Source organism: Hirundo rustica, chromosome 26 (genome assembly GCF_015227805.2).
Source record: "Hirundo rustica isolate bHirRus1 chromosome 26, bHirRus1.pri.v3, whole genome shotgun sequence".
Lineage (NCBI taxonomy): Eukaryota > Metazoa > Chordata > Aves > Passeriformes > Hirundinidae > Hirundo > Hirundo rustica.
This window is the reverse complement of record NC_053475.1, coordinates 4,329,950-4,354,550: the sequence shown is the minus strand read 5'-3', so window position 1 is coordinate 4,354,550 and position 24,601 is coordinate 4,329,950. Positions and strand designations below refer to the sequence as shown.

At 50.0% G+C, this 24,601-nt stretch overlaps 2 protein-coding genes across 4 annotated transcripts; both read right to left on the bottom strand.

The window, feature by feature from the left end:
• Nucleotides 1–301: 301 nt before the first annotated feature.
• MBD3 (methyl-CpG binding domain protein 3) lies at nucleotides 302–16,302 on the bottom strand. Of its 3 annotated transcripts, none has more exons than XM_040086945.2 (8): nucleotides 16,247–16,302; nucleotides 11,909–11,965; nucleotides 9,722–9,881; nucleotides 7,881–8,018; nucleotides 5,784–5,874; nucleotides 4,724–4,901; nucleotides 3,338–3,535; nucleotides 302–2,173 (listed from the first exon to the last, which is right to left on the bottom strand). In XM_040086945.2, exons 1-7 carry the CDS (start codon nucleotides 16,300–16,302, stop codon nucleotides 3,343–3,345), a joined length of 873 nt encoding a protein of 290 aa, XP_039942879.1. In that variant the 3' UTR covers nucleotides 302–2,173; nucleotides 3,338–3,342. The 3 variants fall into 3 exon arrangements, with proteins under 3 accessions (XP_039942879.1, XP_039942880.1, XP_039942881.1); XM_040086946.2 differs by lacking the exon at nucleotides 16,247–16,302 and adding an exon at nucleotides 15,850–15,951; XM_040086947.2 differs by lacking the exons at nucleotides 11,909–11,965; nucleotides 16,247–16,302 and adding an exon at nucleotides 15,850–15,951.
• Nucleotides 16,303–21,256: 4,954 nt separating this feature from the next.
• Nucleotides 21,257–24,601, bottom strand: LOC120763535 (cytochrome b-c1 complex subunit 10). Its single transcript, XM_040086961.1, has 3 exons — nucleotides 24,482–24,601; nucleotides 23,163–23,297; nucleotides 21,257–21,501 (listed from the first exon to the last, which is right to left on the bottom strand). Exons 1-2 carry the CDS (start codon nucleotides 24,529–24,531, stop codon nucleotides 23,177–23,179), a joined length of 171 nt encoding a protein of 56 aa, XP_039942895.1. The 5' UTR covers nucleotides 24,532–24,601; the 3' UTR covers nucleotides 21,257–21,501; nucleotides 23,163–23,176.

Genomic DNA, 24,601 nt, shown 5'->3' with positions numbered 1-24,601 from the left:
GGATTTTATTATCTTAAAGCTCTTTTCCCACCTTGTGACTCTCTATTACCAACCTGCCCAAGAGATGGGGCACCCTGGCAGCCTCTCCCTTGGTGAGGACACAAGAGAGGATTCTGCAGCAACAATGAACTGCTTTCCACGAATTTTCCTCCAGATTCCCCTCTGCCAGGCCCCAGATGTCAAGATCCAAATCTCAGAGTGGAGCCCACAACAGAACTCCCAGAGCATCTCCACTGGGAGAAGTGGAAATGGCAGAGCACAAAACTCCAGGTAAGGGCTTGAGGCAGACGAGAAGAACCTCTCCTTTGTGAGAAACATTTAATTCAACACCATGACTTACAAGAGGACAGATTTACAGAGTAGTAACTGTAACAGACTGTTCAGAAAGGAAAATAATGGCTGCTGCCTGCAGTGCCAGGTAAAGCTCCCCAAAGCAGCACCTGGCAGAGCAGCAGCAAAGTACAATTCAGTCTCCTTGCAGTACTCAAATGAGCAACATCAACCAATTTTGTGTTTTCAAACCTTTAAGAAAAGGGTGAATAAAGGATCAATCACTTTGGCATGGGATATTTTTCAGGGATCACTAAGCTGCACTACTCCCAAAGGCAATTCCGTGGCCCCTGGCTGTCAACGCTAATCTTTCTCACACAATAAAGGCTCTGGGAGCTACTTTCTTCCCCAAGTTTTGGGATACCAACAACTGGTACAATTGCTTGGTGGCACAATATTTAATCCACCACTCTGTAGTGTTCTCTCAGCTGAGACGTCCACGCACGGATTATGCAATGGATACCCTAAGACTAAAATAATTTTGCAACCCAGTCAACACATTCCCCAAGCTATCAACTCTCATCTTCCTCCCCTCTCCTTGTCTCCCTTCCCAGAGAAATCTGTTTTTAGCCACAAGTTGCCCCAATATGCTCAAAGATGTACTGGAAGAGACTGAGGAATCAATCAAGGTACCCATGGTGAAGCTCAATACTTATAAACACATTAAGGCAGGTTTCACATCAGTCCAATTTTTGACACAAAATGCTGGTCACTTCACTGCACATGCAAATAAGAAAGATTCAATACTTAATAAAAAGCTTTAAATTCCTTTTAAAGATATCAATTATAGAAAAATCAACCTTTTTCCTTTCTTTTTTTTTTCTTTTTTTTTTTTAAAGAAGTCAGAACATTACTGCACACAAAAGCAGGTGTGTAGCCACACCTGTTGGAATGGATCCCCTTCCCTCCACACTGAGAAACAGAGGGCAGGTTCTTGGCACCAGAAGAGAAAAAGGATTAAATTTTCCTCATTATCAGTCATAAATGAGTCATCTTTCCATCCCCAGTTGAGAAAGTCCTTCTGACTGGACTTAAACCAAAGTAAAATATACCTCAGGCTGGGTATATCTGCCTCCAAGACTCTGTTCAGAATGTCTGGACACAAAGAGCTCTGTATCCAAACTGTGGTGTGGAATAACCAAAAGCCCCAATTCCCAGAGCTGGCAGCCCAAGTCCTCGAGTGCAGCTTCCCCTTCTCAGCCAAGCTCAGGGGGGAGAGGCACAGGCAGCTCAGCTCTGAGATTACACTTCCAAGACCAATGTGGTCTTGTGAGGAAATGGCAATTCAGTGACTGGGATTCACACACGGAATGAACCATTCACAACATGAAACGACCTCCCTACAGTCAGGTACAAACAGGTAGCCCACAGCAGAGTAGCCAAGGAGTGAAACAGCATCTCCCTCCCTCGGGTTACAGAGAAAATTGGTTCTGTGGGTCATTAAAAGTACTTTGATAGAAAAGCTTAAAAATGTATCACCCAGCACTGACCCACAAAAAGTAATACAAAAAAAAAAAACCTAAAAAACCAAACAAACCCAAAACAAAACCCCAAACAATAGAGCCTAGGATTTTCCCTCCCACCATGTAGTATTCCTTTATCCCCTCCCACTTTTGCATTCCCAATCACCCTACCCCGTTAGAAAAAGGAAGGGGAGTAGAGTTTAGTCGAGTTCCATCTGCGAAAGTCCCCAGCAATGAATGAACCATCAGCTTCCACATTTTCTGAAGTCCATCCAAAGGCTCTGGGGGACAGCTGGACTGGTGGTGCACTCTTGGCTCTGTGAATGGTTGTGCTGACCCTGCTGAATGGGTTTATACTGGGAATTCTTAGATGGAACTCCCTGAAAGAGGAAAACAAACAACAAAAAAAAAGACCTCGTAAGTAAAAAAAGAATTTTTGTATCTTTTCTTGAAAGGAGAAATCCCACTGCCACAACACATCCATGTCTTTATCTCCTGGATTTCAAATGCAGCAGTCAGTTTGTTCTGGCTCCTACCTGATTCCAGACCTCTACAGCAGAAAGGAATTCAAGGTATTCACTGTCCAAATAAAGCTACTGTTGGTGATTCAGGAAAATGGGAAGAAAGAGCCCAGACAAAAGATGGGATGTCCCAAAGGCCAAGCAGATTGCACATTATAATCAATCCTCAAGCTTCACGGATTGCTTAACAAAATCAATCTTCCTCCTACCTGAAATCCCCATCCCCCCCAAAGGAGCTTTTCTGCTATTCATCCTAAAAAGTCCCTTTTTTCCCCCACCACATTCTTGATTCTTGTCCCAGGGGCTCCAGAGGAGGCCACTGAGTTATCTCAGGGCTGGAGAACCTTTGCTATGGAGACAGCCTGAGACAAATGGGGCTGAACCCTGAGCCTCCTTTTCCTTTTCTCCAGGTTGAGCCCCTCCAGCTCCCTCAGCCACTCCTGGTGTGCCAGAGCCTTCTCCAGCCCCGTCCAAAGGGGCCTGGAACACTGCCAGGGATCCAGGGGCAGCCACAGCTGCTCTGGGCACCCTGTGCCAGGGCCTCAACACCCTCACAGCCAACAATTCCTGCCCAATCTCCCATCCAGCCCTGCCCTCTGGCACTGGGAGCCATTCCCTGTGTCCTGTCCCTCCAGCCCTTGTCCCCAGCCCCTCTGCAGCTCTCCTGGAGCCCCTTCAGGCCCTGCCAGGGGCTCGCAGCTCTCCCTGGAGCCTTCTCCTCTCCAGCTGAGCACCCCCAGCTCTCCCAGCCTGGCCCCAGAGCAGAGGGGCTCCAGCCCTTGCAGCAGCTCTGTGCCTCCTCTGCCCTGGCTCCAGCAGCTCCCCGTGCTCCTGCTGTTGTTCCCCAGGGCTGGGGCAGCTCTGCAGCTGGGGTCTCATGCCCACCTCCCCCATTCCAGACCCAAGGCCACCACACCTTTCAAAGCACAGGTTAAAAAGCAAAGATTCATCAATATTTAAGATTCCTCCTGAATACCTTCCTGTTCCCCACGTTTAAGGTGAGGCACAGCATTACCACCTTACCTGGACTATACATTTTCCATCTCCTGGTCATGGTCCTGTTCCTCCTCCTCCTCTTCTTCTTCTCCTTCCTCCTCTGCTCCTTCTTTCTCCGAGGGAGGCTCCCCATCCCTGGCGATCTCCTCCACGTGGGCCAGCATGTCAGCCATCAGAGCTTCCTCCAGCCTCTTCCTCACCTGCTGCACCAGCTCCTCCTGCTTCCTGCCAACACCAGGGACACCCAGCATCAGCCCCCAGGCTGCCCTGGCCAAGGGAAAAGAATCTCCAATCCCTCCAACATGAGACAAGCGTGGACTGGAAAAGCCCTCTAAGAACTCCATTGTGTAACAATAAAAAAAAGCCCCCCGAAAAACCCCACCTGGCATTGTTTTGTAAGTGAAGATGAAAAACACTTGAAAAACTGTCCAGTATTTGTATTATGAGTCCTGCACCTCTTGATTTCTGGCTGAAATTTAGCTAATCTCGCAGCTTTTTTTTTTTTTTTTTTTAGCCTAATGATAATTTTAAACTCCTACTACTAATATCTAACAAGCCAGCCTACCCTGCACAGGCTTTCAAAAATGAGACTGGAGAAAATTAAGTTTCAGGCCATTTCTTCCTGCTTATTTTCCTTTTGAGTCCCAACCCTAAGAAGTCAAAGACACAGCAAAGAAGTGATCAACAATCAGTGGCTCATGGGGCTCCTATTTCAGCTCAGTCACAGGACATCAAAGTTACAAACACTGTTTTTCCTGGTCATTTATGTCTCAATCAAGCCCAGAAAATTCATCCTGCAATTCCAAAAGATTTATCAAGGAGTCAAAGCAAGGACTGCCTTTAAACACTTAATGAATGCAAATTGCATGCTGCAGGCCTTTGGTATATTCAGTTCTCCAGTAAAAGCTTAAAGCTGAGTTTTACCAATCTTGATTTAACAGTATTTCATTACTAAAGCAACCTATAGCAGCATAAACTGCATCCTTGTTCCCTGCCAAACACAGCAGGCACAGCTTGGATTTGGTCAATCCATACATTTTATTTTAATTCATTTACTGACACAGATGAAGGTGAAGAGAATCCAATCCCACTGTTCAAGATTTCTCCAACCCCACCTCTGCTCAGAAGTGCCTCAGTCAAGGATCCCCCAACTCAGACACTTTTGTAATAAAAGGAAACTTGACATGAGAAACAAGCAGGAGCCTGAAACTCCAGAGCAACTGAGCATAGCCAAACTAAAAAACAGTGGGCTTTAAGCACATGGCAGAGTTTAATGTAACTATTTTTGTTTACACTATTGCTAGAGAGCCATTCAAATGAATTCCCAAGCCACAGGGCTCCATCAGACATTCAGAAAGTAAAGAAGGACAGTTTGAGCACAAGGAACCTCGTTCCAGGACAGCAAGTCCATACCTGATATCTTCATCTGTCACCATGAAGGCTTTGCAGAGAGGCTGGGAGGTGTTCAGCCAGACCCCAGGGTTCTTCTCCACGGCTGCAGAGAGCTGGCCAGTGATGGGCATGGTGCTGGTGTGCAGGGCACTGGCGATGGCAGACAGCAGAGTCTCGTCTGTGCAGCCGGGGCCAACCCCTGCAAGGGGGAGGGAAATCCATAACCAGCACTGCCCCAGGCAGGGAGCACGAAATCAGGACAATGGGAATGAAATTTTAATGGCCAAGCAGAGGCTGTCAGTTGGAAAGCTCACACGATACAAATCTCACACCTAAATGCTTCTAACAGCACCCGTGCAGCTCTCCAAGGGTATTTAAACTTAAAGCCATTCCTCATCCTGTTACAACCAAAAACATAATAAAAGCCACCAAACTGCAAAGGGAAGATGTCTCCATTCTGCTTGAACAAGGCTCAGAGAGCTGTGGCTGTTTACCTGGAGAGGAGAAGGCTCCAGGGAGAGCTCCGAGCCCCTGGCAGGGCCTGAAGGGGCTCCAGGAGAGCTGCAGAGGGACTGGGGACAAGGGCTGGAGGGACAGGACACAGGGAATGGCTCCCAGTGCCAGAGGGCAGGGCTGGATGGGAGATTGGGCAGGAATTGTTGGCTGTGAGGGTGTTGAGGCCCTGGCACAGGGTGCCCAGAGCAGCTGTGGCTGCCCCTGGATCCCTGGCAGTGCCCAAGGCCAGGCTGGACAGGGCTGGGAGCAGCCTGGGACAGTGGAAGGTGTCCCTGCCATGGCAGAGTGGCACTGGATGGGCTTTGAGGTCCCTTCCAACCCAAACTCAAACAGCATTCTGGGATGCTCTGCTGTTTCTGGAAAATGAACCCCCCAAAAGGCTGAGAAGCTTTGCTTCAGTGACTCCTCAGAACAAAGGGCACTGGGACCCCCAGGCAAAGCAGAGCTCCTGCAGCAGCAGGAATGGCCACGGCCCTGCCAGGCCCTGGGAACAGGGAGCTCACCCTCATTCACCGCTGCCAGGTGCCAAAATGCCAGCCCTGAGTGAAGGGCACCCTCTGATTACCTTGCAACCCCTTGGGAAGGTCCATTGTCTTCACCAGCTCCTCTGCAATGTCAAAGGCGTTCAGTCCACTCAACTTCTTCTCCCAGAAGAGCTGCAGCCAAAGCAGGTGGTTACTGGTGGTTATTGGCACAACCAGAAATGGAACTGACAACTCCACAGAACCCCTGCTTCCTGCACAGAGAGGGAACAGCAGTGCTGGGGACAGTTTAGTGTGGATTTACCACAGAAGGGATCTGTCACCTCCAGCAGCAGAACAATCCTCATTGCCCATCAGCCCCACAACTCCTTTCTCCCAGTTTGCTGCCATGGAATAAAACTCTTTTCTTCCAGGGGCTGGGACTTTCACTGCTCTGAGCTGCAGCAGCAAGGCCAGGCTTGCTGACTTCCAGCTACAAGCCCAGAGTGTGAGACAGCCTTTTTTACACCCTATTTCTCTCCTACACATCCCACAGACAGAATGGAAGAACTGTATTCAAGGTATTTTTTTCTTCCTGTCCAGCAGTTTGGTCCTTTACCTGATCTTGAGTCACAGACTTTCCCCAGGCTTAAAAACACCTGCATGTCTGGTGCAGTAGAAAGTCAAATACATCACCTTGATACACCTTTAACTTTGCACCTGGGTACAGGAGGGGTCAGGAGGAGCAATGCATAGCTGGAGGATCAACTATCTTGCAAAAACCCCACATTTTTATTGAGATTTTTGAGAAATCAAGAATTCACCTCTGACAGTCCTTGGATATCCCACACCTAATTTCCTGCCTGTCAAAATCCAAGTGCAACTGACCCCACATTACTTTATCCAAAAAGGGGAATGAGGGTAGTCACAGCCCAGACACAGGCTGGATATTCTCTAGCCTTTCAAACAGGTGAGTTTTTCATTTTTTTCTTTTTCTTTTGTTGTTATCCAGAAAAGCTGTGGCTGCCCCAGTCCTGGAATTGTCCAAGGCCAGGTTGAATGGGGCTTGGAGCAGCCTGGGATAGTGCAAGGTGTCCCTACCCATGGTAGGAAGGTGGAATGGGATCATCTTTAAGATCCCTTCCAGCCCCCAAGAATTCTGGGATTCTGTTATTTTTTAAGCCAGTGCATGATGAGCAAAAGTTGAAATATTCTGCAGTCCAGTAAAATACCTTAAAGAGGAACACAAATCCAGCTTAGAACTGGGAGAGGGCATTTTATCTTTAGTGTTCTCTTTCATTGCCTTAACTACAAAAACTGCAGCAATAGCAACAACACTTTGAACACACAGGATCTATTTCCCCAGAAAATCATGGAAAAACCCTGGCAACGTGCTTAAAAAACAGAAACAACCCACCCCAACCACCAAAATCTTCACCCAATTCAGGTAAGTTCTAGCTCACATCTGGAGGTTCTAGCTCGACTAGGTTGATGTAATTCTTAAAAACTGCCTTCAAAATGTATTTTTGAAGTTTTCAGAAAAGGTTTTTAGTGTTCCAAGAGGTATAGCTTATTTTACCAAGGCTCTCCCCTGTCCTGAGCACTCTTTCTCCTAATTTTGGTGCATTCTTTTGCTTGCAAATACACATTATGATAAGAAAAACATTCTGATTTTTGTATTAATAATAACATTTTAAGTGAATTTATGATCTTAGACTGGCAGAGTTTACTCCCACTAATGTACAATCCCTTGCACTGCAACAAACACCACATTGGGTGTGATCTGTGCAGGAACATGGATTTAATGGAACATGGAACTCTTACACAATTGCAACATTTTGACAGTGATTCTAAACCTAAGCATCCTCTGAAATGATTACAATGTCTGAATAATTTTGTAGATAATACTTAATTTCAGTATTAAGGAAATTCAGGTTTGGCTACACCAGACTTGTGATGTAACCAAAGGCTGGAGTTTGTAAATCCCAGCGCACAGAGTCCATAACCAGAGATTGGGAATGGGATTTGCTCTGATTTTCAGAGCTGGGAGCACTGCAATCCACTGCTTCTGAAAGATTTTTCTGAATTCTGAAGGGTCAGAGATCAGGAATTGCCAGGGATTATTTGTTCAGCATCACAACATTAAAGCAGATTATTTTGGGATCCTCCCAGCAGCAAATCCAGGAGTTTCTCATCCTTACCTGCCTGGGCTGGTCCACAGCTTTCTGGGGGTCACTCTTCACCTTGTTGCTGGGGTGGTTTGTGATCTTTGTGACGGGCTGTTTGAAGATAGAGGCTGTCTGTCTCACAGGCAGGGCCGTGTTCAAATCAGGCTTGCCCTGTTTCAAACAAAAAGAAAAGGAAAAACCCACAAAAATAGTTTCAATTTGCCAAAATGCTACTACAGCCATAAAGAAGTGCAGCAGGGAACAGTTCCTGGGCTTGAAATCTTGTCTAATCTCAAGTTATACAAGTTAGGCTGCTAAAAATACATAACTAAATTCAAATCTTGCCTTAGACCTATCAAAGTTTTCCACTCATTCTGTTTAACATAGCAGCCTCCTCCCATGTTAGTTCACACACATCAATTTTACTCCCATTTTTAATGACTTTAGGAGCCAGAGCAAACCACGTGCAATCACTAAAAGAGAGGATTACAACACAATATTTGTAGTAAGTAAAAAAAAAAAAATTGCAAACAGGGATTTAGAGGCTGGTTTCTGAATCCAGAGACCACTCCAAACCATTCCTTCTAAATCCAGTTGTGACCAATAAACAAACCAACACGGCTGGAATCCGAATCCCTTTTTTACCTTTGGTTCTGAACGAAGCTCAGCTCTTAAATGAAGCTCATAGCCAATTTTGCACTACATGACTGCATCTTCTGCTAGGAGAAGCATAGGGAGACTGTTCCTCATCCCCAAAATCTAACACAAAACTCTTGGAATGGCTGCAGGACACGCTTTGTTCTCAGGGATGCAAACACGGTGTCTGCTTCACAGATTTATTCATGAGATGTAGAAAAGATGTATTCAGGACAAATATAATTCTGAACCATCTGGGTGCTAATCCATTCAGAAGCCAGTGACAACATTTGTACATTTATTGAGAGTTTTGGGCAGAATTTTTAGCCTGAGGTGTGTGAGCTGCTGGTCTCTGCCTCAAGGCAAGTCTCAAAATACCACTGCAGCACCCAGGACTGCAAAAAATGTTCCCAGCACTCTCGTGATGATGATCCTTGACTGGCTGATGTATTTAAAAAATGATCATTGTGCCTTTTCCATGTTCAGTGTTTAGGTGCATAACAGCAGCTTTTGGGTGCTGGGAAAGATTTTAGCACCTGATGAAAATCCTTAGGAATGACCTGGGACAATCAATGCAGACAGGGAACCTGTCACTGCCATCCTGACACCTCAACAATCTGAATTACAATCTGAATTTTATTTTGTTCTACAAACAGGCCTTGGGCACTGCCAGGGATCCAGGGGCAGCCACAGCTGCTCTGGGCACCCTGTGCCAGGGCCTCAACACCCTCATGGGGATAAATTTGTTCCCAATCTCCCATCCAGCCCTGCCCTCTGGCACTGGGAGCCATTCCCTGTGTCCTGTCCCTCCAGCCCTTGTCCCCAGTCCCTCTGCAGCTCTCCTGGAGCCCCTTCAGGCCCTGCCAGGGGCTCGCAGCTCTCCCTGGAGCCTTCTCCTCTCCAGCTGAGCACCCCCAGCTCTCCCAGCCTGGCCCCAGAGCAGAGGGGCTCCTCTGCACTCATTCCCACCGGTCAGTGCCTCTCTTGTGTTGGGAACTGAGGAAGGTGACAGTCTCTCCCCTGCTCCCCTCCACAGAAGGCTGAGCAGTGACACAATTCTCCTGCACGGCACCAACCCCCCGGGAGCAGCGTTTGTCCAACCCCCACCAAGAGAGATGCTGTGACGCAGCTCCAAGTTCACACCTCAGTTATAAAACGCTGCATTTTCCCTCTCTCCCAGACGCTGCTGTGGCAGCTCCAGAGCGGGGAGGGGAAGCGCCAGGGCCGCTCAGTCTTACTTTGGCTTGGTTGGAGCAGTCGTAGCGCATCCTCTGCCTGTTCTTGTTCATTTTGTTCATCAGCATCTTCCCCGTGCGGAAGTCAAAGGTGCCCAGGTCCATGGAGCTGCCCAAGTAACGCGCCAGCTGCGGCTTGCTCCGGAACTTCTTCCCACTGGGGCTGGAAAACACACACCACAGAGACATGGAGGGAAACTTAAACCCTCTGGACTTCCACAGTGGCACGTCTGCAACTCAGGAGAGAGAATTTTTATTTCCTTCCTGAAAAACGCACTCTGGACTTTCAAGAATGAAGCTCACGTCCAACTCTAAAATGCGCATTTTTGCTTTCACATTGACTCCGTCTCGTGTGGAACAGACAAATTAAGTTTTAATGTTTTTATATGTCAAGAGGAAGATTCAGAACAGGTAAACAAATGTAGCAGAATGCACACAATAACCATCAAGGGAGATCTGAGCACAGAAGCACTTTTCATTCAGTTGTCTCTTGTAGTAAATGCCCATTTTCAAGTATAATTTCTTCTCCCAGGACTGCTGCATTTGACCAGCACCACAAATGCTCCTTGTCTCCTCTCCCTGCCCCTTGAACAGCACACATTCAGGTTTGCTGAAAAGACAGAAGTCTTTTGTAGCATCCTGAAGACTTCAGGAGAAAACCAGAAGTTAACTACTGACAAGCTGCAAAACAATGAATCAGAAAGTGATGCAAAGAAAAATGTCAAAACCTCAAAGAACTTTCCATTAATGGCAAAAGGGAAGCGAGATTCTTCTGTAACATCTGGGTTTCCACAAAGACTCTACCTGGAGAGCAGGCACAAATTATTCCAAATCTTTACTGATGTTTTCTTTGGGCTTTTTGTTTGTTTGTTTTGGTTTTTTGTTTGTTTGTTTTGTTTTAATAATCCAACATCATGAGCTATTTTTTTATTCATAAAGCCAAAAGAAGCCAGTGTGTTATGGCTGCAGTGTAGGACTGTAAAGGCAATAAGCACCAAGTATTCTTCACCTCACTGAGCATCATAACAGCACCTCTTTATTACCTCAATTACTCTCACTTCTGGATTTCTCCACCCTGCAACTTGCATATTCAATCCTAGTTCCCATCCAGGAGAAGCTCATTCCTTGTGTATCCATCCCACTATCATAGGTTAATGGGCTGGAAGGTTTTTAAGACCAAAAATGCCAGTTATGACCTCACCTCACACTGGTGAGATACTGACAACCTTAGCAGGGTCTTAACAACAACAAAATAAAAAATTAAAAAAAAAGGAAAAGTCTAATTTCACATATTGTCTGCTGCCCTGAAGCTTTATTAGGGGAAAATCAGCAAAATCAGAGAATTCCTGGTATAGGACAGTGACAAAGCAATTATGCTAAGTCAAACTGTGCATGAAAAACAATAGATTAAAAAAAAAAAACAACAAAAACCAAACCCAGAAAGTACCAAAGCATTAAAAGCTCTCCAAAAACTGAGATAAATTTTATATAAATTACACTAAAACTGAAATTAGAAAAAGTCTCACGAAGGAGTTAAGACTGAAAGGTTGTGGCGATCCCACACAGCATCTGCTCTGGAAGCTCCTGGCTCCAACTGCTCCCAAGCTGCTTATCCTGCCTGGATCTTCTCCCTGCCACCACTCCTGCTCACACAGCCCAGTGTTCATGCAAATGAACCAGCTGAGGAAAATAATCCATCTTGGGAGGGCAGGGAGGGGAGGAGGAAACTCTCCCTCGCTGGTTATTCCTCAGCTGGACCAGCTCCCTGTGGAGCTGCGCTTGGGCCAGGACACAGCACAGGACCAAGCAGCCAGGAACAGAGCCCGTGTCCAGCCTCTAATTTGTGAATCACTTTTTCAGACTATAAAGGGAGTTATTTGTCTCAGTCCAGAGAGAGGAATAACCAACTCCAGCAGCTTTAGGGCAGAGCTCTTGCTGCCAGCGAAGCCAGGAGGAGAAACTCCTGCTACATGAAGAACATGGCACTGCTTCCTCTTTCAAGATCTGCTGCTCCAATTTGGGGTTTAGTGTTTTAGCAGGTTTAAAAATAATGCATTAAAGTGCAGAGTAGCTTCCAGAACAGTCAGTACAGTCAAGGACAGGATTTTAAGTGAACAGAGCCCTTCATCTCTGTGTGTTTTCTTCATTTTGCAAGAACTGAAAAGCTGCTCAGAGTCTCAAAAAACCCACCTGAAATGACTGAGAGTCCTGTCTCTTCCTGGGGAAGCTTGGCCCAAAGGAAAAGCACTGAAATGTTCAGAAGAAAAACTTTTATTCTGATTAGGTCTTACAAAAGTCAGGATCATCCCCAGGCTCCCTGGGACAGCAGCAGAGCAGGGAGCAAAGCTATGACCAAAGGTGACAGTGAGCTGAGAAGGGAAGGGGTGGAGTGCCCTGGAGCTCCTGGGGACCCTCTGGCAGGACCATGCAGGACATTGGGACATCAACACACACCTGGGAGGGTCAGAGGTGTGGGGTGGAGCCAGAGGAACCCAAAACTCGAGCGGGATTCCTGCCGCATACCAGCACACACAGAAACTCCCCCACCACCACGGAACTCCGAGCCCCGTTAAAGTGCCCTTTAAACGTCACAAAATACTGAATTTGCATCCTTTCGCTCCCCCTGCACTCCTGGTTTTGCACAAAGATTTTAAAGAGGCCCAGAAATGAGACATTTTGGTACAAAGCTGCAAACCCCAACCTCTGCTCTGTAACATCCCCCCAGGCAGCAACGCTAAGAGCCTGGATTGATCCTGGGCTCCCAAATCAGGCTCTGTCACAGCTGCCTGCGTGTGAAAGGCAAGGGCACGGCCAAGTTGCAAAGGAGTTTACAAGTTGCAAAGGATTTTCCATGCTCGTCCATCACCAGCTCCGGGGCTTTATTCGCTCGGGCCGTCTGGCTCCCTCGAACAAAACAGACCTGGCTGCTGGGACCCACCCCGAGCCACCCCCAGCTCCCATTCCCAGCCTTTTCCGGGCGGATTAAGCCGCGTTCGGAGCAGCCTATTGAAGGGCCAGGCCTGCCAGGTGCCCCTGCTCTCCATGTGCCGCTCACCCTTTGTTTCCTGCTTTACATCCTTAAGGAGAGAGCGGCTGCCCGGGCCCTCTCCCCTCCTCCCCCAGCAGTCTCCTCCCCTCCGCTCCCCATTTAGCCTGCACAGGATCTGCACAACTTGGGAAGCAAGGGACAAAAGACAAATCCCTGAGCAAACCCAGCCACAGCCTGCCTCTGGAAGAAATGGAGGCAGGAATAACCCGGGGAAAATGGGTCACTGAAAGCAGACACTCAGAGCCTCGTTTCCTCGCCGGATGGGGCAAGGGAAGAACACAAAATGATTCGCCCTCTTGCTTTCCATCGTGCTCCCTCCACTCGCTTCTCTCCCCAGCTCTGCTCCAGGCAAATCCCGGCAGCAGGGGCTCCTGGAGGGCTGCAGGACCTCCCGACGGTGCTCCCAGGGAGATGGGGACCCCAGGACACCGCACAACCCACCACCGTCAGCATCTCCCTCACAGCATCCTCACGTTATCCCACACCCAGCCCTGCTTCGGCATCCCACACTCCAGCTGGGTTATGTCGGGATGGGCTGGCACAGCCGTAAAAACCATGCCAGACCAGGTGGGCGACACCTCCAGGTGCCACAGCCCGCCCCACACCCTCACAGATAGACAGCCCCGTCCCACAGCTCCACACGGAGCAGCCTCGGGGACCCGACCTGTCCCAGACCTGGAAGGGATGACATTCCCAAGGGATGATGCTCCCTGCCTTGCAGGGCAACAGGGGGGTCCTCATTCAGCAACTTGGACTCCAACCATACCAAAAATAAACCCCCCAAAAAACCCCAAAACCTCCAAAGCACTTGGAGACACACAAAACCTCCTGAATTTCCAGAAGCATCGCATCCCTAAAGAACAGCCCAAGTGGCAGCTCCCTAACACCGGGACAAACACAAATACAACCAGATGATTTTGCAAGGCTCAACTCAGGCACCACGAATTGTTAAGGATGGGAAAGACCTTGAAGATCATCAGATCCAACCGTCACCCCAGCATCACCATCATGTTCACCACTAAACCATGACCCAGGTGCCACAACCTCATGTTTTTGAACATTTCCAGGGATGAGGATGCCACCACTGGCCTGGGCAGCATGTTCTAATCCTTTACAACCCTTTCCATGAAAAAAATCTCCCTAATACCCAACCTAAGTGTCCCCTGGTGCAGCTTGAGGCCGTTTCCGTCTCACGTGAGACATCATGAGCATCCCTGCAGGCAAGCCAGAGCAACAGAGGAAAAGCAAAGCACAGACTCAGTAAAAGCATTCTGCTCCACAGCTGTTTTTTGGAAAAGATTGTACTGATTAAAATATCCTTGGAGGAGTGTTAAAAACATTCCCTTCCAACTTCTTACATTTGTGCTGCAAAGGTAAGGAATTCTCAACAAAGTAAGTTTCACTCAGGAGTGTGAAGCTTCCCAGCACAGTGATGTTAACAACCTGAGGCAGAGATGAGAAGTGATCCCAAATTTCTGACACTTGGTCATCAAACCTTCAGGAGAAAAACACTCTGAAGGAAAAAACCCCACAATGCAGCACTAAATTCTCCTTCCCCCGTGTGAGAACCCTGAGTTTGAAGGGAGCCAAAACTCTCTGAAAGACACTTTGGCAAAACCCCTGATACAGTTTTCTTCCTGAAATCCTCCATCCCTGCACTTTTCCTGTTCACTCCAAACCCACAAGTCCCAATGCATCAGCCAGAAGCCCTCCAAAAGATGAGGTTCGAGGACTGGCTTTAAAAACACGCCCAGGTACTCGCACCTCGAGGAAGATGCAATTTCCAGCCAGAGACTGGCTCACACACACCTCTCACAGGGGGCTTTCCACAAACCCGTCCTGCATCTGTACATTCCTGGGAACTGGACAGAACAATCCCCCAGATAAACAAGCAGAACTCACACAGGTATTACTGAACTGCCACACCTGTATTTGCCACTCTGAGGTAATGCAAAATGCAACAGAAACCAAAAATTAGCGCAACAAAGCTCTATTCTACCTTTGATCTCTGTCCAAATTGATACAAAGGGAAAACCCATAATAATTTGGGAATAAAAACATGCTACTTATCCTCTCTCCCTTTTTTTTTTTTTTTTTTTTTTTTAAAGTTCAGCTCCGACAGTGCAACTTAACAAACAAGTTCTGGGAAAACCAAGATCTTTGAAGCTTTCAGCTGCTGCTGGTGGTCTCATCCTGCCCTCAGCCTCTGAGTTGCAGCAGCAGAATCGGCTTCACACTCTCGAGGATGGCACTTTCTGGTTCACTCACCCTTTTCTCATAGGCATAATCTGGTTCTAAAAATGAAACCTGACGCTAAAGCTGCGGCTGCCTCATCCCTGGAAGTGTTCAAGGCCAGGTTGGACGGGGCTGGAAGCCACCTGGTCCAGTGGAAGATGTCCCTGCTCCATGCACGGCAGAGGGTGGAATGAGATGGGCTTTAAGCTCCCTCCCAAGGCAAACCACCCTGTGAGGATTCTGTGACAGATGCAGAAGTTGACGGTACGGATTTTCCCGACAAGCAGGGCCAGGTGAGGACACAGGGACAGCTCCTGCTGCGTTCCCAGCTCCCGCTGGACCCGAGTTTCACACCTCAGCCCGCGGGTGCCTCGTGGGTGCGGGGAGGATCCATATGGCCACCTACAGCCATATGAGCCATGCAGGGCTATAAATAGAAACCCTCCAGCTCCCGGGCCATGTGCTCCCCCCACAGCCACACTCCCGGGAAGGCGCATCCCGAGCCCGCCCTGAGGCCACCACCGCGAGCAGCCGACGCTCCCTCCCCAGAATTCCTAAGTACACCCAAAAAGCAGCAGAGCAAGCCCCAAGAAAGGAGAAACGACACCCCAGCTGCTCATCTGAGACTAAAGAACCCCGGGTGCTCGCAGGGTACGAGCCGCTCTGAGGGGACGCGGGGGCTCCTCACGGCGCTCCCCCGTCCCTGAGGGGTGCCGAGCATCCCCGCTCCCCCCGCGGCTGCCCCGGGCCGGGTCTCCGCTCCCTTCCCCTCCACCTGTGGCTGCGGCCCCGGCCCGGCCTCCCGCGGCCCCCCCGCGCCCGGGGCGGCCCCGCCGAGCGCTCCCACCTCTTCCGCTCCATGGCGGCTCCTCCCGGCCCGCTCCCGCCTGGCTCCGGCCGCCTCCCGCCGGCTCTTCCCGGCCGCCGCGCTCTCTTCTCGCCGCCGGCCCTTCCGCGCTCCCGCTGCCCCCGGGAGGCGGCGCCGCGGCCCCGGCTCGTCCCGCTCCCGGTCCCGCTCCCGCTCCGTTCCCGGTCCCGTTCCCGCGGGCGCCGCCGGGCCCTGGCCCCGCTCCCGCCGGCCGGTGCGCGCCGTTCCCTCCGCCCGCCCCTTCCACCCACCGAGCCGCCTCCCACCGCCCGCCGCGCCCGGATCCCTCCGCCCGCATATAGTCCCTCCCCCCGCCGCCCCCACGTGGGACCCCCCCAGCCCAGCCCCGCGAACCCCCGCGAACCCCCGGCCTTACCCCAGCGCCGAGCGCCGCGGGCCCCCACGATGTCCCGGCAGCGCCGCTTTGGGCATCTTCCCCCGCGCCCGCCCCGGCCGCACTGGAGGCCCCGCGACCCCCGGCCCCGCCCCGCGCCCCCGGCCGCGGACCCGCCCGGACCCCCGGGGGAGAAGCGGCCCCTCGCGATGGGGCTGCTCCCGGGGGCGGTTCGCGGGGTTCGCTCCGTGCAACAGCAGCGTACCAAAGGAAAAAAAAACACCAAAAAAAAAAAACCCCAAAAGAAGGGGAAATCTGCACATGAGGAACTGGAGTGAAGACAAAGCAATGAAAGTTTCCCAGGAAAGCGTGTAAACCAACACCTACTGCAGCTGCAGTGAAAAATCCCCTACTGTGGTGCCGCCAGGAGAGGTGTTTGCCTGCCGCTGCCAAGGAACATCCACCTGTGAACCCCAGTTTTGGGAATGAGGTACCACCTCAGCACCTGAGTTCTGGCAGCTCGTCTTCCTCGCCATTCCAGTATCCACATGCTGGGAAACACCACAGGGCAGCCTCTTTCCCGAAGCAAGTCAGAGGAATCAATTTTCCTTTAATGAATGATGTATTAGATTTTTGTTAAGAATCCTGCTTGGAGCAGCAGTCAGAAGGGATCAGTGTCAGACACTACAGCAGCGATATCCATAGGGGTGTGTCCACTCTCTCCAGCCACCGCTCTAGTCTGACATCAAACTCTGTCAGTAGCCAGTGCTTCCTCCAGCCCTCAGCTGGCAGTAACGTAGGATCCTGGAATATCCTGAGCTGGAAGAGATCCCCACGGATCATCCAGTCCAGCCCCTGTCCCTGCACAGACACCCCAACAATCCCACCCTGAGCACCCCTGAGAGCGGTGTCCAAACGCTCCTGCAGCTCTGGCAGCCTCAGGGCTGGGACCATTCCCTGGGGAGCCTGGGCAGTGCCCAGCACCCTCGGGGGGAAGAACCTTTCCCTGAGCTCCATCCCAAGGCCTGGCACAGCTCCAGCCCTTGCTGGGCTCCTGTCCCTGTCCCAGAGCAGAGCTCAGCCCCTGCCCCTCCGCCTCCCCTCGGGAGGAGCTGCAGCCCCCGAGGAGCCTCCCCTCAGTCTCCTCTGCTCCAGCTGAACGAGCCAAGTGCCCTCAGCCCCTCCTCAGACCCTTCCCCAGCTCCGTGTCCCTCCTTTGGATGCTCTCCAACAGCTTTGGATCCTTCTGACCTTGTGGTGCCCAAAGTGCCCCCAGCACTGGAGGTGAGGCTGCCCCAGTCCAGAGCACAGGACAATCCCTCCCTGGGCCTGGTGCCCCCAGGACACGGTGGCCCTTTGGGCCGCCAGGACTCAGCAATGGCTCAGACCCAACTTGCCATGGAGCAGGAGCCCCAGGTCCCTTCCCACAGCGCTGCTCTGCAGCCTCTCATTCCCAGCCTGTCCCTGCATCCAGGGCTGCCCCATCCCAGGGCAGGAACCAGCACTGGCCATCGTTAAACATCACACGGTTGGGTATTACTTAGTACCTTTTTTTCAATTCAGGGCTCACTCATTCGTTTCAAACTCCCTCGTTTGAAAAGCAGCAGGAGACTGAGGGAGGATGTGAGACACGTCATGGATGAGAGGGAAGCCCACACCCCCACGATGGGCTGCAAATTGTCCAGACTGGGACGTAGGAACTGGAAACAATTTCCTAGAGCCAGGTGCGCCTGTAGGTGCTAAGGTTACATTTGCTTTGTTTAAAAAGTTCTAAGATCAGTGAGGGCGGAGGTTGCGTCTTCGATTTGATCAATGCTGAGCTTTGCCCCGAAGGCATCCCAGCTCCACGGGGACTGGTGTGTGGTAGTTTATGTTGCCTCCTCACAGGTAGGAAATGTCTTGCTCGACCCCTGCTGTTATTTCCTGAAATCTTGCACAAAAGAGATGGAAAACTTCTAATTCCCACTATATACCCCAAACCTCACAATCCAGCTCAGTTCATAGTGCTATAACCTAAAGTATTGACATGGAGCTTTGGAGTGCAAAAGAGAAACTGAAGCACGTTGAGACCTTCAGTGGTATTTTTTAAGAATGAACGGGGAGAGCTGGGAGCAAGCGGAACTTTGAGTTTGGATGTGGAAGAGGATCCCTGAAATGTCCTCTGGACCTCGAGCTGAGGTTATCAGGAGGTAGAAAATCAGTTTTCACTGGCAGCTGGCACCGGTTTGTGGAAGGGAAACATTTACTCTCTCTTAGGACTGCGTGAAATGTTTGGGTAGAAACGAACTTGAGCTGAAGGGAAAATATTCCAGTGTTCCTCTGGGAACACTGCCAAGGTGAGGTATTTGCAGGTATAACCACCAGCTGAAAGTGGATTCAGCTGCCAGAGACTGTGTTGCCCCAGGATGAGAGGATAATCCAAAAAATCACCACTGTCAGGCATGGAAGGAGGCAGCAGGATATCCCAACAGAAAAACTTGATTTCACTCTGCAGGTATCCCTGGTTTCCAGCTTCCTACTCGGCATTCCCAGAGCCAATCGAGGAGCTTATTCCAGAGCAGGATTAGCCACGGAATTTCCATCCCAGGAGCTCCAGCAGAGGCTCTTCCAGGAGAAGAGACCCACAAGGGCTGTTCCAGGCTCACAGTGCCGAGGTGGCTGCAGTAAAAACCTCCTGTCCCATCTCCACCTGCACATTCCACCAGGGAAGTGAAGTGCAGGTACCACAACAAGGACAAACACCTGAAGAGGCAGGAATGCAGAGCCTCCCTTTCCTTAGGGGCTGTTTCAAAGTTACATCACCAACCCAGAGCTCGTTTGATGCCCATAAATCCATAGCTACCTCTGTGTCCCCTGCAGCATTGGAAAGGAAAGCTTTTTACCCCACTGTCAGGTCATTGTTTTTTAATTTGTTGCTCTAGCATATGTGGCACTCATAGCTCATTATGAAAATAATTAACTGTTAGAAGAGAGGCAATGCTAGGATATTAAAAATCAGAAAGATAGCCCATGCCACTTGAACAGTAATTATTTGAATTTTAACAGACTTGCCCAAGAATGTGAAGGTATTTTCAAGAGTGTTTCTTGCTCTTGTAGCAAGAGAAATATAGCAATTAAATCAGTTATACACTAATCCTAGGGTTAATTAGCAATACGTCCATCACTAGAAATGCTGCACAAAGAACAAGGAGCCGAACAATCCTCAAACAAATCCAAGCTCTGTACACTCCTTGCCGTGCTGCCTGTGCACACAGCTGAGATTTTAGACATGTTTTTCTCCTTTCAGTGTCCCATCTCACCTGCTGGGCACACCTCTACCACTGGGGCTGTGTAAAAGTGACTGTCACCACTGACTGCCTACAAGGACAGCCTGACAGAATATCCTCTCTCCAACAATATCCACTTCCCAGGCAGAATTTGGCTGGAAATGGATCAATATCAACACCGCTACACACGGCAGAGGGCTGCTGTTGTCAAACCTACACTCAGTATCCCGAGGTTAAGGTGAGGCTTTGGCCTCCTGCGGGTCAGTCAGGAGCACTGCTGGAGCAGGGATGGGACAGCCTGAGGGATCAGCAGCATTATCCCATTATTCCAGAAGCTTCTGTTCCCAGGGAAGCTGCCTCAAGGCTGTCCAGGGGTGTTTGGACAACACTCTCAGGGATGCTCAGGGTGGGATTGTTGGGGTGTCTGTGCAGGGACAGGAGCTGGACTGATGATCCCTGTGAATCCTTTCTCACTCAGGAGATTCCAGGATTATGGAATTGCATCTCACTGGACACAGCAGAGCAGCAAAGGCAGTTTTTGCATGTGAAAATTATATTCTTTGCCCCTAATTAATTAACCATGATGCTGCTGAAGCAACATGGAGAAATTTTACTGTTAATTAAGTAATCCAAGTGTCCTGCATAGTGCCACTGTTTGGGCAGGCTTTCCAACAGTTTTCCATAGAAACATCCCTGAGGGTGACACAGCCCTGACAGTGACACACAGGCAGCACAACTACAACTGGGATTTTCCCCTACAGAGATTCAACCCTTTCATTCCAGCCAAACACTTTAGTAAGATTAAACTGGGCACTAAGCAGAGAGAAAACAGCGACCCTGTTCTCACACAGAGGAAGTTTGTTTGTAAATTCTGGTCTTTGTGAAAAGGGATGAACTCTTCCCCCGAGTCTGAGTCATCTGTGGCTAAGTGGCAGAGACCAGAGCAAAATAATCCTCCTTCTTCCTTTTCCAAACAGCTAAAAACTCTCATCTAAAGCGTTGTGTTTGGGGGTTGTTTCCTCACCGATTTAAGTTCACAAATAGATCTATGAATTGAGGATATAGATTCTTTTTCTGCTCAAACCTCAAATGAAGAACTGAGCAGATCTCTGAACCCCTGGTGTTCATCCTGGTACAAAGACACTCAGAATTTGGGGTCTGCCTTCTTCAAGCCCCTAGATTAAGCCAGAAAAGCTTTAAAAATAGACCATTTAAGGAGTCCATGAACTGATGTTAAAAACCCCAAATCCTTCCTTTAAACAAAATTTCAGGAATCTGTTATCACGAAACTCTGCAATATTGGCTGTGAAAACTGAACTGTATCCATGAGGCGACAGTGATCTGGGAATGATGAGCCTAAAATCAACACACATCCCTAAGAGCAGCTCAAGAACTGTAATCGACATAAATTATCAGTATCCTAGTATCCCAGTATCCTAGAAGCCAGTGGTTGATTCCCAAGGAAAAGAGGCAAACACATGGCACACCTGCCTTAGGACACGTGGGTTGTTCCAGAATTGCAACAAGGATACACAGTCCAACAAACTGAAGACATAACCTGGTGCCCAGAGCAGCTGTGGCTGCCCCTGGATCCCTGGAAGTGTCCAAGGCCAGGATGGACAAGGCTTGGAGCAACCTGGGATAGTGCCAGGTGTCCCAACCCAAACCAGTCTGTGATTCCATGATTCTATAACCCCAAACCAAACCAGGAGTCTGGTCCTAAGAATGGTCTAAGGAGGTAACACACACACGCTCACAAACCCAAAAACCCAACACCCCCTCCCCCCCCCAAAATCATTCACTTGGTTTATTTTGTACACCAGGTTTATAAATTACTCCCATCAAGGCAAGATGTGCTGGGAACGTGCTCAGAGGAAGTGGTGAGTGAAGGCAAATTTGCTCACAGCTGTTCACTGGAGAGAGACAGACAGATCACAGCTTGTTGCAGAATCTGTATTGGGCATTTCAGGGTCACCCCAAGCAGGGGCTCAGCGGACGGATGGCTCCAAACACTCTCCAGCAGTAACAACCCTACGACAAACACAGAGCAGTCGTTAAGCAGAGCTTCCTGCACAGCGCCACAGCAGCTAACTCGTGAGATCCCAGAAGCCTCCAGTATCCAGGCAGGAAGTTTCTGGTACAGGAGCTGATCCAGGTGCGGGTGTGCAGGCCTGGAGTCCCCTTGGAAGGGGACACATCCCCTCAACAACCCCTTTTTCTGCTCCTCTTTCCAGAGGACTGACACACAAAGTTCTTACTTCAAAATGGGAAGGACAGACATTGTTGGCTCGGGAATAGAGCTGTGTTCCTACTACCGACAATTCTTAAGGAAGGAAAGCCCTTAGAAGGTAATTTAATTGCCTCCACATACCTTGAGCTTTTCCACTTGAAAACTTTTTCTCCATCCAGGTTGGACGGGGTTTGGAGCACCCTCGGATGGTGGAAGGTGTCCCTGCCCATGGAAGGGGTGGAACTGGATGGGCTGCAAGGACCCTTCCCACCCAAACCCTTCTGTGATTTTATGGTTCTATGACTTGTCTGTAAACATCCCACTGACACAAAATGCCTCCAGTTCAGCTAACTTCCAAGACAAGTTTCATTCCTCTCTTGCCTACAGAAGGATCTCTGCAATACCAAGTTTTTGTTTAAACTGCAACAACTACTGCTAAAAAAGCTTAAAAAGTACTTTCTGTGCTTCCCAAACTGACTTCCCTACAAAATACTGTGTAGCTGGAACACAAATAGCTCACTTTCATTAATCCACACTTAGATGTAACCATTATTCTGACCAGAAGAAACAAGCGCTGAGGTGGACAGAGTTTCCTCTGGACTCAGAGTTTCCTCATTAGCATTATTTAATGAATTGAAAAATCTCCCTGACTCCCTTCTGTCTGCAGCAAGGAATAAAGAAATCCAAAGCCTGCCTACTAGAAAGAACACGCAGTTAGAGTCCCAACAGAAGGATGTCCAATTGCTGCTCCAGCTTTAGGAATTTAGGAATTGCTGCTCCAGTTTCAGAACATTCATTCAGAACAGCGCTTCTGATATGCATTTAAAGGAAAATAACCAAAACTTTGAGAAAGCAGATCTTCCAAGGAATTTCTGGAATAAAATAACCAGCTCTGAAAACTCAATTTACTTTTAATACCAGTTACAAGGAGCAGAAAGGAGTTCAAATTTGCCTAGTCACAAAACTGGTCATGAGCTTGTATCCCTTCTGCTCAGGAACAGAAGTAAACAAATAGATCAAAAGTTCCAAATTAGCTTGATTTGACCTCTTGAGAACTGCATTATGTTGTGGAAAACCCGCTGCTTGCACTTGAACCACTTGAAAAACATATTCTAATGAATGTTTCATCCTTCTGGTGATCTGTGAAGCTCCATTTAAAAAAAAAAAAAAAAAAAAAAAAAAAAAAAAGAAAAAAAAAAAAGAAAAAAAAAAAGAAAAAAATATGATTGTGCCCCAGGCTAAGAGGAAACATGCCCTGTCACACCAGCAGAGGGATAACTGTCTTCAAGTGTTCCAGGCCAGGTTCTCCTGGACAGGGCTTGGAGCAACCTGGGATAGTGGAAGGTGTCCCTGCCCATGGCAGGGGGTGAGCAGGATGAGCTTTAAGGTCCTTCCAACCCAAACCTGTCTGGGACTCTGTAATTCTATTGATTAAGCCAAAAGATGCACAAACAAAACTCACCATTAGAGGGAAGCTCAGTCTTCAGTTTTGTACTTGCCGCCGATGTAGGGAACATATTGCAAGACCAGCTTCCAGTCTGTGGCCCAGATCACACCGACACCAGCCACACCACCCCATGTCACAAGGGTGGGCATCCTAAAGAAGAGACACACCCAGGTACACAACAAATTACTACTGTGAAAGGCCTGGCAGATGCTCATGGCTGAGGTGCCTGAGAAAGTCACTTCAATCAGGAAAAGAGCTTAGAATTCCAGAATATCCTGAGCTGGAAAGGACTCACAAGGATCATCCAGTCCAGCCCCTGTCCCTGCACAGACATCCCAACAATCCCACCCTGAGCACCCCTGAGAGCGCTGTCCAAACGCTCCTGCAGCTCTGGCAGCCTCGGGGCTGGGACCATTCCCTGGGGAGCCTGGGCAGTGCCCAGCACCCTCGGGGGGAAGAACCTTGCCCTGAGCTCCATCCCAAGGCCTGGCACAGCTCCAGCCCTTGCTGGGCTCCTGTCCCTGTCCCAGAGCAGAGCTCAGCCCCTGCCCCTCCGCCTCCCCTCGGGAGGAGCTGCAGCCCCCGAGGAGCCTCCCCTCAGTCTCCTCTGCTCCAGCTGAACGAGCCAAGTGCCCTCAGCCCCTCCTCAGACCCTTCCCCAGCTCCATGTCCCTCCTTTGGACGCTCTCCAACAGCTTTGGATCCTTCTGATCTTGTGGTGCCAAACTGGACACAGAAATCTAAAACAACCTCACAGACCCGGAACAGCATTAGTCCTCAGAGCTATCAGCCACGAGATATGACAGGGAAAAGGTCGTAGTCTTTTACTCAAAAACACTACTACTCAGCAAAGAGAAGACACAGCGCCATACACTGCTGCAGCCATATCCCGTTGGTTCTGCCCTGCCGAACATTTCGTTTTGCCTCCCACAGCCCTGCAAAGGGCACCCACGGGCCCTGCTATATTTATATATGTGAAGTACAGCCAGCGCCGGGTGGGCCGCAAGCCCTTTCCCCGGCTCCCTCAGCCCCGGCCCGAGCGCTGCTCCGCACCCCAGGACCGTCCCCAGCGACCTCACAGGGGGCAGAGCGCGGAGGGAACGGGGAGGCCTCGGGCACGGCTTCGGGAAGGGGTCGGGATGCCCTTCAGGCTCCCACAGTGCGCGCTGAGTGCGCGGCCGTGCCCGGAGGGCGCGGTGAGAGGAGCGCGGAGCCCCGGGCCGGGCAGACAGACCCGGGCGGGACGAGCAGAGCCCGGGTCGGAGCGGGGAAACCCGGGGTCAGGGCGCGCAGAGCCTGGGTCGGAGCGGACAGACAGCCCCAGGGCAGCTCACCAGGTCCGCAGCAGTTCCGCGTAGCGCGGCCCCAGCAGCTGCCTCAACATGGCGATGGCGCCGCCTCAAAGTGACCCCGAACGCCGGCGCGGCGGCGGCGCCGCTCCGAGCACGCGCGGC

Coding starts and splice junctions, on each gene's coding strand:
- LOC120763535 (XM_040086961.1), bottom strand. CDS start 24,531: ATGTTGAGGCAGCTGCTGGGGCCGCGCTACGCGGAACTGCTGCGGACC. Junction 23,298..24,481: donor GCGGAACTGCTGCGGACCTG/GTGAGCTGCCCT, acceptor TCTCTTCTTTAG/GATGCCCACCCTTGTGACAT.
- MBD3 (XM_040086945.2), bottom strand. CDS start 16,302: ATGCCCAAAGCGGCGCTGCCGGGACATCGTGGGGGCCCGCGGCGCTCG. Junction 11,966..16,246: donor CCGCGGCGCTCGGCGCTGGG/GTAAGGCCGGGG, acceptor TGAACATTTCAG/TGCTTTTCCTTTGGGCCAAG. Junction 3,536..4,723: donor GTGACAGATGAAGATATCAG/GTATGGACTTGC, acceptor TGGTGTTGGCAG/GAAGCAGGAGGAGCTGGTGC.